This window comes from Globicephala melas, chromosome 4 (assembly GCF_963455315.2).
Source record: "Globicephala melas chromosome 4, mGloMel1.2, whole genome shotgun sequence".
NCBI classification, from domain to species: domain Eukaryota; kingdom Metazoa; phylum Chordata; class Mammalia; order Artiodactyla; family Delphinidae; genus Globicephala; species Globicephala melas.
In genome coordinates this window covers 15,387,514-15,404,384 of record NC_083317.1, presented here as the reverse complement: position 1 = coordinate 15,404,384, position 16,871 = coordinate 15,387,514, and the positions used below count along the sequence as shown (strand labels likewise).

The window sequence follows — 16,871 nt, the reverse complement described above, 5'->3', positions numbered from 1 at the left end:
GCAGATTCTCAACCACTGCGCCACCAGGGAAGCCCTATTTATTTATTTATTTTTGGCTGCGTTGGGTCTTCATTGCCGCACGCGGCCTTTCTCTAGCTGCAGTGCACGGGCTTCTTATTTCAGTGGCTTCTCTTGTTGTGGAGCACGGGCTCTAGGCATGCGGGCTTCAGTAGTTGTGGCACGCAAGCTCAGTAGTTGTGGCTTGCGGGCTCTAGAGCGCAGGCTCAGTAGTTGTGGCACACGGGCTTAATTGCTCCGCACCATGTGGGACCCTCATGGACCAGGGCTCGAACCCGTGTCCCCTGCATTGGCAGGTGGATTCTTAACCACCGCACCACCAGGGCAGTCGCTGTATTTATATTTTATCTTTTTTCATTATAGGGAAAATCGTGGCTTCCAATTATATTTACTATTTGATAAATACATACATATGAAATATATGTCATAAAATTATAATGTCAATATTACTATCAATAATAAAAGAGATTAAGTAAAATTTAAAATTTCTTTGCTTTTTTTTGCCCTTAAATATATACCATAGTACTGAAGTTTAAAATTTAAAAATTATTCAGAGTAGTTCTTTATGTTAGCAATTTTATATACAATTAATTTAATTTGTTTTTATTTCTGTTTCTGGGATTTACTCTTCAAATTTTTTAAGTTTAATTTTTGAATATGTAAAAACATCTGTATGGTTTGAAAGTTAAAACTATGTTTTAAAAAAGCTACTCCAAAGTCTTGATCCCATTTTCTCCCTATACCCTATTCATAGCTATTTCCTGTGGGTAACTATTACCATTAATCTCTAGATTTTTTCCCTTGTGTTTCTTTTCTAAAAACAGGTTCATGTTTTGTATGTGTTTTTATTACCCTTTCTGCTACAGAGCAGTATTCTGTATATACCATTCTGTATTCTACTGTTTTTGCTCAAGAAGTGATTTCCAGGAAATATTTTCCTTAGTTCACAGTGGTTGTCATTTTGCTTTAAAGCTCCATAGTACTCAGTTGTGGCTGTCTGTAGCATACACAGTTAATCCAAACCAGTTTCTTATTAGTGGACATTTGGGATGCCATAGTTAAGAACTTTGAACATTGTTTTCTCTAATGTTTGAGAAGATGTGTCTTCAGGATAGATTCTTAGAAGTAGGATTGTTGGATCAAGAGTAAATACATATGTAATTTTGTTAGATATTATTGAATTCCCTTCAGTAGCGGTTTATGGCATTTTGCTTTCCCACCTCCGCAGAGAGTTTGTTGTCAGCTTTTGTTTTTTTCCCAATCTAATTGTGAGAATTGATATCTCACGGTAGCTTTTATTTCTCTGTCTCTTATGAGTGAAACTGAGCACTTGTATTCATATTTTTAAGGCTCATTTTTATATTTCTAGGAACTGTCTATTCAGAGGTTTTGCATCATAAGGGACCATTAGTCACCATTTTCTAGCAGTGAGGACCCTTTAATCTAAAGTAAATTGTCGGGCTTCCCTGGTGGTGCAGTGGTTGAGAGTCCGCCTGCCGATGCAGGGGACACGGGTTCATGCCCCGGTCCGGGAAGATCCCACATGCCGTGGAGCAGCTGGGCCTGTGAGCCATGGCCCCTGAGCCTGCGTGTCCGGAGCCTGTGCTCCACAACGGGAGAGACCACAACAGTGAGAGGCCCGTGTACCGCAAAATAAATAAATAAATAAATAAAATAAAGTTAATTGTCACTGTCACCTGGCTCTTTTGGTGCCAAATTCTTCCACTCCTCATCTTTACTGGGTGAGTTATATTTTGATTTTTTTTAAACTTCTTACATTGAACACTAGCTGTTGAAAATGTGGATTTGGATGTAAATTTGTTTTCTTCCCATAAAATTCAGAATAATACCAGGATTCATTTTTTAAAACTAGATCTGTGATTAAAGCCATAGCACTTCACACTTAGGATTTATAGAGTTGCATTATAAGAAAATTAAAGTATATTGTAGAAATAGGTAGCAGGATACTGGTAGTATGTTTAGGAGGTATCTTTAATAATGATATCATGAAGTTCTTAAGTTGAATTGCTTTAGTTAAACTGAGTGCTATTGAAGTAAATTTGTGTTTTAAAATGAGAGTGAAATGGAAAAATCAGCTAATTTCCTGGAAACTTACCCATGTAGGAGTTAGCTTAAAGTATGGAGGAACAGAAAGGGAACATTTAATTTCTAGAAATAATCATGGTAGAGTTTCAGGGTTGTACCTATTGGTTTTAATTGTTGTAAAGAAGCAAGCCATCTTGTATGGGACATACTTATAGTCCTGTCATCCTTTATTTAGTGAGGTAATAGTGAGAATATTTAAGGTTGTATTGATATTTATCAAAAGATATGGAAGTTATAAAATATTTGTCATTTTCATAGTATCTGTAGGTCAAGTAGTAGTTCTGATTTCTGGGAGGAAGGTCAAATATTCATTATTTTCCTTAACCATATTTAATTTTAAAGACCAGCCAACAGTTGAAATTTTGTCTGCTGCTATTTAGAACGGAGATTTATCTTAACTTTGATAGAGGAGTCGGTGGCTGATATTATTATGACTAAGAAAAAGGTTTCTCATTTTCTTCTGGAAGCTTTGTTTCCATACTCATTTGGATTGGCTTCTGAAGGGCCATAAAGAGAAGTGGGTGCTGATTGCTTTAAATGTGTTCTTTCTCTGGTCAGGTGGTAGGCACTGTTCTCTCCCTGTAGGTACCAGCAGACTCATTTTATCACAAGGCTACAACTGACAAACCTTCTGTAAGAAAAAAATGTACTTCCTGAACATTGATCTTGCTTTTATTTATTTTATATATATATATCTTTTCTTGGCGTATACCTATTTTTTCAAACCACAACAAATTGGAGAATAGCTTGCAGTATAAAAATTTAGTGTTTTGTATTCATTGCAGATTTTCTCAAAATATTAGATGGCCTTGAAATATTTAAAAACTAACTACCAATAGTTGGAGTCACAGTTTTGTAGAAAAACTTTTACCTAAAACCGCAACAGTACGTTTGTGCAAAGCAGATTTCTTTCTAACCTTTTAGCTATTTTTGTCCCATAAAAGCATCTATTTAAAGGTTGACCACTGTAGATGATTACTATGAAATAACCTGTCTAAATGTTAGCTGGCAACATTTAACAGCTCAGCTCTCTTGAAGCTGCCAATGAGCAGAAGGCCAAGAGAGTTGTCATAAATTTCACAAGAGAAATCTTTGACTCTCTATCAATATTTATTTACTCTTACCTTATAAACAGCTTGATTATTTGGTTTTCTAGCTCATACTAGATTAGGAGCAATGCAGTGGTAGAGTAGGAAGGATGAGGTGGGGCAATGATAGAAAAAAGACACACCATCAGCAGCAACCAGTGATGGCAGACAGAAAGACCGGAACCAGGAAAACTTGAACAAAATTCCATGGTTGACTTTCCTGTAGGGATAAACATTTAAATGAAAATAGTAACAGCACCAGTAGTAATAATAATTAACAAACACAAGTCCCCTCCCCTTCTCCCTTCTTCACACTTTAGTAACTCACCCACTAGCTTTCTGACTCTGGGCATATTAAACTCTGAATCCCATCTATAAAATAGGTTTGGTATTACTGAAATCAACAGAGTCATTGTGAGGATTACGTAGCTGAGGTTACGTATTTCAAAACATTCAGCACAATATCTGGCACAAAGTAAATGCCCAACTAATGTCAGTCATTACTAGAATCTTGCAGGAGTTATGATCACTGTGTTTGTACTTCTTTTGGTTGCATTCCATCCAAAAAGTTCACACTCATTTACTTGCAATCCACAAATCCAGAAAGCTCTGAAAATCATGTAAGTTTGTCACAAACTATTTTGGCCAAAGAACTGACACAAGCTGACAGGGTATGTAGAGTCTTTATTTAACCTACTTTGTGCATGGATACTTTCATGTGTTTTATTTAGAAATGTGAAGACATTTGATAGTGGGGTGCTACCTCAGACCCTGCTAGAGGAATTATGTGTGCATCTATTTTCTTTCTAAAATCTGAAAAATTCTGAATCCCAAGATACATGTAGGCCTAAGAGTTTTGGATGGGGGCTTATGGACCTGAGGTATTAAATATATTTTTGAATTGAATTGACAGGAAAAATTCCACATGACCTTATATAATGAGAAGACACTGTGGATATCAATGTTTGCTCACCTTAGGAATGTTGATTGAGCTCATAAACACAATTCACTGTATTCTCTTTCTCACCCTCACAGCAAAACGAAAAGGAGAGCTTGTTGAAGGAAAGGGATCATATTTTGTCCACTCTGGGCGAGACAAAGCAGAACCTAACTGGACTTTGCCAGCAAGTCTGTAAAGAAGCAGCTCTAAGTCAAGAACAAATACAGATACTCGCCAAGTATTCGGCCTCCGATTGCCCACTTTCCTTTTTAATTTCTGAGAAAGGAAAGAGTACTCCTGATGGTGAGCTCACGTTACCGTCGATTTTGAGTTTGCCTGAAGGGCCTGCAGCTGGGCCGCCTGCTGGGGAGCAGAGCCCTCGCTATCCCAGTGCCAAGGGTGGTGAGGCGGGTGGTGCCTGGGGCCCGGAGTCCCGGGCAGCTGCCAGCGCCCCCTCGGAGCAGGCCGGGCCCGGGGAGCAGTGTCGCCAGAGTGGTGGCATCTCCGATTTCTGTCAGCAGATGACCGACAAATGTACTACTGATGAGTAAACTTGCTTCCACTTCCTTCAGACCGTCTCATTTTCTACTGAAATTTTGACATTGTCTTGAAAGCCTGACATAGCCATAGCCATCTGTCTCTTAACAATATCGTTTTTCTCCCCTTGTGGTTTGCCGTTAAGGGAATTCCTCTGAAGTCAACCCTTGACTTTTCCTTGATTTCCGCAGGAGATGCAGAAATGACTTGCCTCCTGGATACCGAAAAACCATATGTGGAAATGTAGTAAGGCTTTGAAAACTCACATGTTTTAAAGAATAATAACTATTAGTAATGACTCTTCCCAGTATTAAAAATAAATAAGAAAATGAAAACTGTAGCGTATCAGACAACATTTAAACACCTTGAAACGTCAGCAGATAGTTCTTACTATCAAGAAGTAGCCTGCAAAAGTTTAATAATCTGACCTTCTTACAACATACTGGTTTAAAAGAAAATGTCTCCCCAAGTAACGCTGATAGGGTTCAGTTCTACTGAGAAGTAGGGTGTCAGCTCCTTGGGAATATTGGTGTAGAACTGCAGTGTGAAAACATGACGTAATCTTCTTGCCTGAATCCCAGCACTTTGCTCTTCAGCTCCTGTTAAAACCAGAGATTGGTTGGCCTGCACTGTGAGTCCTGAGCTACGCTGGGAATGGTTAGGAAACGGGCAAACGGTGGGCTAAGGCAGAGGCTTCTGCTCCTCCTCAGTGTCGGCTCTCAAGGAGTTCTGGCTGCGTCAGCGGTAGATAAGTGTCATTTCCCTCTTTTCTCTTCAGTCTCTTTCACATCTGAGTCCATCATGATCTTTCTGTTTCCTGACATTCTTGTCACTTTGGAAGAAGAAATAAGACTCAGGATACAGTGGCATGAGCTCATGTGTTGGGAGCATTGTCTTAGCCTCCCTAGAATCTTGGAGAGCTAGCTCCTCAGATACAAGGCTGTCGGCCTTGCCACCATAAGTCACCCATGCAAGGAAACCAGATATCGTGGGGTAAGAAGATTGCCTACATTGATCTGGAGTGGCAGTTCATTTTCCATCCTATTTTTTGAAGTCCTGTGGTTTCTTTGTAAAAGCATTATGATAGATAAAAATGTATCTACAGCAACCATGCAGGTTTGTGAAATAGGATGAAACTTGATCTTGTTCCATTGTGGGTTTGAATTTGGAAGCCAGATTTAATCTTGTTCTCTTCCCCAAATCTAGTATATAAGGGCGCACAAATCATTTTGGACTTGGGCATTTTAAAATCAGTCTTTGTGTTTATTCAATCCTGTTTTACAATAGTGTTTTGATAATCTGAGCCCCTACCCCATAACATTTTACCGTGGTTCTTAGCCATTCTGCTGCTGTTATAGGCTTGGTTGGGAGTCAAACGAAAGCTATGGACCTCTCAATGACGAAAACAAAATTTCATATTCACATGCACAGAAACATTTGCAGAATCCAGTCTGAAAGGGTACAGAGAGTGATTTTTAGTGTTTGGATTAGAAAGTACTTCATTTCACCAAGATGAGACACCTGAGAGGAGACTTTTGTAGATTGCATCCTGAGTCTAGTGAAGGGCTTGTGTAGCTGATGTGGGAGACCGTCATCTGCTGTGTAGGAATGGGTCTCAAACCAGTAGGCCTCTGCTGTGAGGGGATGTGGGGACCAGACTTCATATTTCAGAGCAATTTGTCAAATGTTACCCTTTTTCATGGGGGCGGGTGGCGTTGGGAAGATACTGCTAGTATCTTCAGTGGTTTGTATGTTATCTCTGTTATCAGCTTAGTTGTTGTAAGAGAAAACTGGTTGGACTTGTTTATTTTCTAGAGGCTTTTATAAGTACACTCAAGAATTTGTCAGGGAGAATGATAATTCAATGGTAATGCATCCCGTACTACAAAAGAATGATATGTGTACGTGTTTGTGTGTGTATCTATATATATATATACCCCCATGTAGCTATTTCTTTGATACTTGTAATTTTAAATTTTAACTTCAAAATATAATATAAAACCTTTTCTGGTTTACAAAATGCAAAATCTTATACAAGCCAATGGACTCCTTGATTTCCTACCTCAGTGTACACTCAACTGTTTGTCACATCAGTTTGTGTATGTGCAAATGTCAATCTTTTGCTTTAATTGCTACTGTAAATAACTGCTTTGAAAGATTACTTTCTATTTTATAAACCTAGTTGTCTCCAGAGTTTAAATACGATCTTTAAGGCACTTGGTTTAAATTTCTCTCTACATATAAAGTTTAGCATTAAGGGTTTATTTTAATGATATTCTGATTATTGGCCAAGTGTAATGTTTTGTAAAATATAGCATTACTTTTAATAGCCAGCATGTAATACAAGTAACTACACTACCTCATACCTATATCATTTTCAAGTTGTAATCCAGAGGGACAGATAGATAAAAAAATTTTTTATCTTTGTCTTTTGGCCATAAAGTGGGGAAGTTTTTATATATTGCATAGCATTACGCATTTATGCCTATTTTAACATTAACTTCTAAAGAAGTTTTTTCTAAGAAAATTTGTTTTAAGTTCATTTTTTTTTGAGGCTGCCGAAGACAAATGACAGGATTATGTGTATACAGTGTATATCTTTTCCTTCATGCAGAATTTTGGCGAAGTGTTTTTCAGTTTGTATATTTACATGATCATTGTTCCTTATTTTATGAGTTAGCCTTCTCACTGCTTGATGATTTTTCAAAAGCTGTTAGGTCTAACTTGATAAAATAACCATACCTTAAAGTTTTTTTCATTATTTGAATCCTGCAGCTATAGCAAATAATCTGTCGTTAAATTGTTATATTCAAGACAAATATGGATATAAATCTAAGTTCTCCATCTGTACATTTTATAACATAATTTACTATAGCTTAATGCTTAACTAATTTAAAATAAGGAATCAAATATATTTGGTGCAGTAGACGATACAGGTTGCATGTGGACACTCAGCCACATTAATAACTTGGAAAAAAAATTTAAAAATGGCAATGTTATAATGAATTCTCAGGTGAACTTTTTTCAGTTATGGAACATCTATTTTGAATTTGTAAATATTTTAACTGTTTTATTAAGGCATGTAATAAACTATTCTTTGAAACTTGTTGGGCAGAATGAAATTTTAAAGCCGTAATGGCAAAGATGGCATACTGATTGTAAAATAAACAGAAATAATAACGGCTATTGATTTTTTTTGTATCTTTCATAATATAATTTTCTAACAATGCAATGAAACCACTAAGTTAATATATCCATATCTGTTAAGATCATGTTTCATTAAAAGTGAACTTTCATAGTATTTAATTTACATTTTCTTCCTAATGTGCTTATCCAAATGTAGCAAAGTTAGAAATGTTAGATGTTGGTAATAAAATGACAGTTCAATAAAATTCTCTGAAATTGCTTCTGATTGACTAGAGTTGTACATTCCATTTCCAGTTTTTCATCTCTCATATGAGTTTACTAATTTTGGTCTTTTGATCAATAAACAGTATGACTCTGGCATTTGTATGAGAGAGTCTTTCATTAGTTGATAATCATGCCTGAAAAGAAAGTTCTCAGCAGTTGGGTGTTCAGGGAAGCACAGATTTTAGCCTTGCTTCTGATTTAATTTTAGTCTTTGGCTAGAGCTGTAGGGTTTTTGTAAGGGGTAGTATCTTTTTCAGTCCTCAGTTTTAAAAAATTTATCTGTGGAGTCAGTTCTACCATGTTACATTCAACTTCTATCCAGGCCCTTGTAATCAAGCTTCGAGCAACTGCCCAGAGCTATCTGCATCCAGATCAGGGTCTTCTGATCCCATAATTGTGAGTCTCATCTGGGGGTGATATTGCATCCTGTGTGGAGGCTTAATTTTGGCCTTATGCATTGATCGTTTCTGGGGGAGAGACTTCACCATTGCATAATGCCTTCATTTACATTTCCCCTTCCAGTGGTACTTCTGGCACCCAGGACGGATTGAGTGAGGGCTCCCTCTAGGGGCTCTGGGGCCGTACTCCTGTGTGAACAAGCATTTTCAGGCCTGAGCCTCAGTGATGTGCAGGCTGCCCCTTGCAAAGCAATGTTTAGACCTAAGAAAGCTGCCTCCCAGGGATATTTTTTCCTTTACGTGGACTTAAGCAATCCAGAGGCAACTAAAGACAAGCCACGTGGATCCAAAGCTGGTCCCTCTGCATTCCCTCCTTGGGCCTGCATGTAGAATGGAATTTGGGGCAGTAAGTGCAGTGTGGGTGACACTGGCCTGGCACTACCAGTTAAAAGCTAGAACCTTACCAGTACTCTCTAGGGCATTGGGACCCAGATGCCTTGAAAAAAGCAGGAAAGCAACACATATTCTTCCCAGTTATGCCTAACAGCGCTGTGGAGTCCTTTTCCCTGGAAACTCAGCAGTGGTGCCTTGAGGCTACCTGCCTGGGCTGAAGGCTGGCTGCTGCTGGGCTTTTGCTTGTAAGGCTGCAGTGCTGCAGCTGTTTGGAGAGGAACCCACAGGCCTGCTGCCTGCAAGTTAATTTATGCCACATTGCGCCCATTTTCCAAGGCCTCTTGCAGTCCACCGGAGTGTGTGTGCCAGGGTGTTTCTGCCAACTGACTTTAAGGTCATAGGCAGGGGATTCTGGCAAGTGGGCATTGACTGGAATCGGGAAAACTGACGCAAGGAATCTCTGCGGGCCACTGAGCATCTTCCACGGCCTTTGGGTACACTGGGTTCTGTGTTCTGGGCATGTGACTTTTCCTGGGATAACTGCTCTGATGGTTGGATGTTGGCTTGTTTTCAAACCAGGTGGCACAAGTACTGTGATAATGTGTGTGTCCTTATTAACTGAGTCACTTTAGGCTCTTGGCATGGAGCCATTACTTCTGAGTCCCTGAAGGAATGACGTTGACCCTGTGAGGGGCAACCCACACCTCTGCTGAGGCCTTAGCGCCTGTGGCTTAAAGATGCCCACTCAGCCTTTTCAAAAGCCCGAGAAGGGCAGTTGGGACCCCACAGAAAGTCACGTTTTATGAGTAAAATACCGTAAGCCACAATGACCCTCCAGGTTCAAAAGGCTCACGGGCTGGTTTAATACCTCTCACCTAGGCCACCTGTGCTACTGTGAAAACCCACTGGTCCTAGTCCAAGCCTCCAGGCAACACCAAAGTTAAAATTCCCTGGCTTCCAGTGTGTACCATGGGGCCACGAAGTTCCAGATCACATGTATGCTTCATTACCAAATTCTGTTCTTATGGTTTTGATTTCTCAGTATCTCTAAACACTTCCCCCCCTCCAACCCCCTGCCCTGCTCCTCTGGGTTTCCAGAGGAACATTTCATATTCCCTTCCTGGGTTATGAGCAATAAAATGAAGGAATGGTGGGTGGAAAACTAATATAAAACCTCAGTAAAGAGTAGTCGAAGGAGTAGCTTAGAGAGCCTGATGTGAACTCCAGAGTGAGGCACGTTTATGTTATCAGTTTGTTTCCTGTTGGAGGGAATTAGCGTTTCCCTACTCCTGGTTTCCATGAAGAGAGATTTTCCTCTAAGCAGCACCACATCACCTATACTGCCTCTACTCTTATCAGCATGGTGGCAGGGATGAGTACAAGTGGTGCTACAGGTGTACCCCAAGAGGGTGAAGGGCCATGCCGAGTGGAGAACAGCCAGTTATTTTTTCCCAAATTCATCAATCAGCTCCCACCTCTCCAGGGACAGAGTGAGTAAAGAGGTTAAGGGAGGATATCCCAGAAGCCAGAGCGTAGGAGGTTAAGGGGAAAATGTGGAGAGGAATTACATGGAGGCAGTGAGTCTGGGCTTTGGAAAGCTTACAAGGAGAGAAACAGCAAGGTATCCAAAAGAGAAGCAGGCTGTGATGAAGGTCATGAACTCACCCTCCCAGCCTCCCAGCCTCCCACTCCACCCCTAGTGGGAACATAGGTTCAGGTTTAAAAACAAAGTATTATATGGGGATATATGTATATGTATAGCTGATTCACTTTGTTATACAGCAGAAACTAACACAACATTGTAAAGCAATTATACTCCAATAAAGATGTTAAAAAATTAAAAAATAAAAACAAAGTATTACCTTGTCCTTAAGCCCAAACACTTCTTTTTCCTCTCCTTCACCTCTGTTATTTGCACAATTCTAGAAGTTTAAAAGAAAAGAGAATGGAAAACATTTTAAAAATTGATGATCGCTTATTTCTTTTTCATTTAAAAATAACTGTCTTTCCAGCAGACACTGTTTTCCTTCTCCCCGCTTAGTTTACATTTACTCACTGTCCAGAAAGCCAGCTGTTTTCTAAACAGTTAATTTCCTTCTTTCAGGGGACTAGACCTAAATAATTTTCTAGATACTGTCTTGTTAAGCAGGTTTCTGGTGTGGTATTAATCTCTTGCAAGGAAATCCTGTGAATAATACCCAGAGCACTATTAAATATGGAACTATCCACTATAATTTAATCTTCCTAAAGTAATGACCTCTTTGATCCATCTCAGAAACTTAGAGTCTTTTTGCTTTGGACTATTAATTTCAAAGAATTTTCCTCTGTGAAATAAGTATACTCTGTTTTGCTTGCTTTGATTTAAATGATAACCTTAAATGAACAGGGCGACTACTAGTGCCTTTAAAATAAATTTTTCTAAAAAAAATAACTTTTTAAACACCATGTTTTGGGCTTGTCAGAAATTTTTATCTGTGTTTTTAGAAGACCTCACCTACTGTGCTCAACACCTGATATTTGAGGTGTCTGTTGTGGGAAATTGTGAAAAATTTAACCGGCCAAGAAGTCTTCCATACCATTCCTAGAAATCTGGGTATCTGCTCAGACATCCCTGTTTCAGCCAACCAGATAAATGAGTAGCCTCTGGGAGGGAAGCTTGATGTGGAATCAAGGATGGGGTTTGAAACTTACAAGAATGAGTAGTGGAGCACATATAAGTTAAGGAGATCAAGCTGCTAAGATAAGCAAGAGAATTTGGCTACTCCAAGCACTTCATAGACTGGCCTTGTGTTCACTAGGGTCTGGGAAAGCCGACAGCTGCAAACATACTTTAAATAGGCTAAAAAATGAAGTATGCACTTAAGGACTAAAGGAATTGCACAAGTTTAGGCAATGACTCAGGCACAGATCCAGGCCTTTTCAGAAAGATGACAATGGGGACAAATAGAAAGATTATGGACCTGGAGTTAAGACACATAGTTTTGAAGCCTGGTTTTGACACTTCATCACTGAACAGCCATAGGAAATTGCGCTTAATTTCCCCCATAGTTTCCTTATCTGTGCGTCTTCTGGCCCTTGAGATCAAAGTCAGATTGACTCCAACTCATTCACACCCTATGGAAGTCCTAATCAGCTATTCAACACATATTTATTAAATGCTCTCCTTAAATTGGGAAGGAGGGGTGGATTTCTGGAGAGTGAGCATGGGTATTTGTGGTTGAATTGGCTTAGAGTCTCATGGTCACCCTGTCTTAGGCACCTGCTTCCATCCAAATAGTTCAGCTTATCTTTTCTTGTGCTGCATTTTACACGTTGTTGATGGAACCGTTAAACTCAATAACTTCCTTTAATTTCACCCAAATGAATAAGGAAGCAGGTAAGTAAAGTAAGCAAACAAACAAAGAAAATACCTCTTGGCTAGGCGATTAAGAGGTACAAACTATTATGTATCAAATAAGCGACAAGGATATATTGTACAATACAGGGACTATAGCCAATATTTTATAATAACTGTAAATGCAGTATAACCTTTAAAAATTGTGAATCACTCTGTTGTACACCTGTAGCATATAGTATTGCACACCAACTATACTTCAATAAAAAAATTACCTCTAGCACTAGACTTGTATGGGTAGAGTAGGCTTTATTGAAAATTAGGGAAATACATTTATTTCACAGCAATACAGACAGCTTCAGTGTGAACGCTGTGAGATAGCTCTGTCTTGAGGTCTTCCCCACCACTGGGGGATTTTCACAGCCTGCCCAGCCTCATGTTGGGTCTCAGCCTCATGCCACGCCTGGCTCCCCTCTCTTTCCTTCTCCTCCTGATTGCCCTGGGGAGCCCCCATTCAGCTCTCTCCAGTCTCAGCCTCTGAGGATGGCTTTGGACCATCTCCACGTACAAAGCCACACAAGGGCTCAGCAGAACAGAGGGCATTTCGTGGAGCGGGATGTGTCTCGTCTAGAAGGCAGCTCATTCATTCACCCAACAAAAACCTAGTAAGCTCCGGGAGGAACGACTAAACACTGTTCTGGGCTCCAGGGATTCATTAGAGAAAGAGATGAAAACCTCTGTCCTCACTGAGTTTACATTCTAGTCCAGATAGATGGACAATAAACAGAATTATAAAGCACAGAGTGTATTAGATGATGAAAAGGGCCATGAGAAAAATAAGCACAGAAGGAAGAGCAGGGTGGCAGATTTGCACAGGCTGACAACGGAAAGCTACCCGAGAAGATGACATTTGAAAAAAGAACTGAAGGGTATTAAGTGAGTTTTAGTTGGTTATACATTGAAGATTATTTTTGGCTTAAGTTATAAAGAAAAATTAGAGAAAATACCAATCTGGTATGGCTATAGTAAAAATCCAATGAAACAATGTATGGAATAATTCCTTTCAGAAGACCAGTTAGTACATAGCTAGCATGTAATAAGTTTTAGTCTTCTTATTATATAGACTGGTGCCCTCCAATACGGTACCTGCTAGCCACAAGAGGCTATTTTAACTTACATTAATTCAAATTAAGTAGTATTAAAAATTCAATTTCTCAGTCTCACTAGTCACATTTCAAATTCTCAATAGCCACATGTGGCTGGTGGCTGACATTTTGCACAGTACAGACGTGGAACATTTCTATCATTGTAGAAAGCTCTATGGCATAGTGCTAAATAGACTATCTAACGTTGATAAATCAAAGAAAATACAGTTTTATATATAACAGGAGTGTCATGGGACTCTGCTGTCTTAGAATTTCAGCTCAAGCCTCATAGCTGAGGGCAGTGGGAGACAAGTGCTCCCACATATGAAAGAGAGATATTAACATAGATACATTTGTGCAGGGCTTACTAGTGGAAGCCAAATGAGGCTTTTGGCCAGACAATCTCTGGTCTCCAGCCTGGATAAGAGAAGCCTCAGCGTTCATTAAGAGACTAGATTCTTTCCAGTGAATTCATCAGAGAGTGCTGTGGAGTGTAGAAGGGGAGCTTCTGATCCTACAAGTCAAGTGAAGGGCTGCCGGGAGAACCTCACACAGAGATATGGTGTCTGGTGGAAGGGGAGTCTGACATCCACTCCCGGCTAGATGTGTCTGAACTGCAGAAACTTGTGTGACCCCCCCTTGGCTGCTCTCAGAGGCAAGTAGGAAAGGGTTCTTGGGTGAACCTGGTTTGTGTTCTTAAGAATTTGAGGGGTTCTGTGTGAACGCAGAGGTAACTGCCCCTCAGTGGAGAGGTCTAATCATGGGGAGGCTGGCTGAGTTGCCTGTGAGAATGGGTTGGGGAGAGATAGCAGAACAGCCTGCCCCGCTGCTTGTGGCCACCACAAGCAGAGGAGCCCACCTTGGTGCCGAGTATGTGTCACAGTGGGTAGGTAGGCTAAAGCCATGTAAGGACCTGCCTTCATAACAAGGGACAAAGTCTTTGTTTGTATGGCGAAGGCAAGTGTCTGGGTGGAGTCAGATGTCAGTTGGAATGTGCCTCAGGCATGTCGCTGTGGAAGATCTCTGAGGAGACCACAGAGATGCCTCCCAAGGGAAGGCTGACATCTGGTTGTCTGCCTCGAAAGGGATCAACAGTAAAGAGAAAATTAAATTAGGGGCCAATGAGGAGGAAGCAGAGCCAGGGAGTGAAAGAGCAGACCACATGACCAGTCCCTGGGGCGGGTCCCAGAGCCATGAGGCCAAGCAGGTGAGGTTAATGCAATTCACAAACAGGACGAGCAGGGCTGTGGGCCAGAGGCACTCACCTTGTCCAAAAAGGGACAGGTGCTACTCAGCTTCTACCATTTGTTGCAGTGCAGGTCCGGTGTTACCAGATCTTCAGGTTTTCAAAAGAAGCCAGACTGCTGGATTTTTGTGTGCAGCTATGCGATTTTCAAAATACAGTACATATTTTGAACAGATTCTGTTCTGGGTTTTTGAACACCTGAAAATAAAACTATTCTTTTAGTCACAAACAATGGTAAAGTTTTGAGATTTGCCTGAGCTACCACCAGAGGGTAGGGAAGAGACATCAGAGAATATCAGAAGCAATGGAAGAAAAACCAAACCATTATGGGATTTGGCCCATTTAATACAGTAGGTATGTACAATATATAACTGAAGGGTTCAGTTTCTATTTCAAGGTCCAGTATATACTGTTGCACAGAGGCATTTGCTAGTTAAATGTGCAGATTTTTTTCTCTCTTCCCTAATTATAGTCTTGTGGTCTGACTTTTTTTTTTTTTAATTTATTTATTTTTGGCTGTGTTGGGTCTTTGCTGCGCGCGGGCTTTCTCTAGTTGTGGTGAGCGGTGGCTACTCTTTCTCGCGGTGTGAGGGCTTCTCATTGTGGTGGCTTCTCTTGTTGCGGAGCACGGACTCTAGGCGCGTGGGCTTCAGTAGTTGTGGCACACGGGCTCAGTAGTTGTGGTTTGCGGGCTCTAGAGTGCAGGATCAGTAGTTGTGGCACATGGGCTTGGTTGCTCCGAGGCATGTGGGATCTTCCCAGACCAGGGCTTGAACCCGTGTCCCTTGCATTGGCAGGCGGATTCTTAACCACTGCGCCACCAGGGAAGCCCTTGTGGTCTGACTTTTCTCTCCGTCTCCCTCTCGTGAAACTGGTTTCTCAGATTCACTCTACAATTATCTGTTCTTCCCTGTTCTTCAAGGTCTCCACCATCGAACAGGGACTCTGAGAGTATCCTGGGGATGGCCACGGATTCTTTGACACTCCTCCATTGAAAAGTGTGATCTATGTTATGTCCTCTCTTCTTGAATCTGGGTGGACTTGTGACTGCATTCATCACCAATAGAACAACACTATAGAACTCTTTCTCTGAGATTTCTGAACCTCGCTCTCAAAAGGCCTTGTGGATGTTTGTTTGTTTGTTTGTTTTTGGTTTTTTGCTTGTTTGTTTTTTACCAGGATACTTGCTTTTGGAGGCCCAAGTCACACAGAAAGGCCCTGTGTAGGCATGTCCATTGACAGTACCAGCTGAGCCCAGCCCTCAAGTCATCCCAGGCTCGGTGCCAGATATGTGAGTGAAGAAGCGTCCAGATGATCCTAATCCCCAGTCATTCAAGCCATGTCCAGCTGTCTGAGTCTCCCCAGCTGAGGTCTCAGATATCAAGGAATAGAGACAAGCCATCTTGGTCCATGACTCACAGATTCCATGCGCGTAAAGAAAAATGATAGTTATGCCACGAAGGTTTGAGGGTGGTTACATAGCAATAGATTACTGGAATGGTAGAACATCTGGACTCTAGACTCCAGCTGCCCTCCTGATCTCTCCACTTGGATATCTAATCATCATCTCAAACTTAACATAACCAAGGTAGACTTTTGAATACATATTCTTTTATGACCAGAATCCTGCTCCCCTTCCAGTCATTTCCACCTCAGTAAATTATCCCATTTGCTGGAGGCAAAATCCTTAGAACCATCCTTCTTTTCTCCTTTTACTTCATTTCTCATATCCAATCCACCAGCAATACCTGTTAGTTCTCCGACAAAAAGTAGCTTTAATCTGATTGAGTGGTCTTCTTACCTGATGTCAACAGTCTCACCTGAGCCATTCCCATCTCTCCACTGAGCCACTGAGCACTGAGATGCCTTCTAACTGGTCTCCTAGTTTCCCTCTTGTTCCTTTACATTAATTACATTCTACACAAAGGAAAGAGAGTGGCTTTTATGACATATGAGCAGGTCATGTCTCTCCTCTGCTCAAAACGCTTCAGTGGTTTCCCTTTGAAAAAATATCTATCTATCTATCTATCTATCTATCTATCTATCTATCTATCTATCTATCTATATATATATACCATGGTCTTGCATCCTTTCTATCCCACTGATTACATTTCATATCACTCCCCTCTGTTGTCATTACCTTTCAGTGAGAGGTCCTCTCTCTGTTTTTTCAACTTGCCAAAGTTTTCCTCCTTCTCCTCTGCAGCATCTGAAAGGAGCTGGCCAAGAACTGGTTTAAGTACCCTTAGCTGACC

The 16,871-nt window shown here is 40.6% G+C and overlaps 1 protein-coding gene across 2 annotated transcripts in view; it reads left to right on the top strand.

The window, feature by feature from the left end:
• BACH1 (BTB domain and CNC homolog 1) overlaps nucleotides 1-8,193 on the top strand; it is a 46,744-nt gene extending 38,551 nt beyond the window's left edge. For both annotated transcript variants that reach the window (XM_030880990.2, XM_030880991.2), the window contains exon 5: nucleotides 4,248-8,193. In XM_030880990.2, the coding sequence (XP_030736850.2) occupies nucleotides 4,248-4,703 (456 nt within the window). In that variant the 3' untranslated portion in view covers nucleotides 4,704-8,193. The remainder of the gene's footprint in view (nucleotides 1-4,247) is intronic.
• The last annotated feature ends 8,678 nt before the right edge of the window (nucleotides 8,194-16,871 follow it).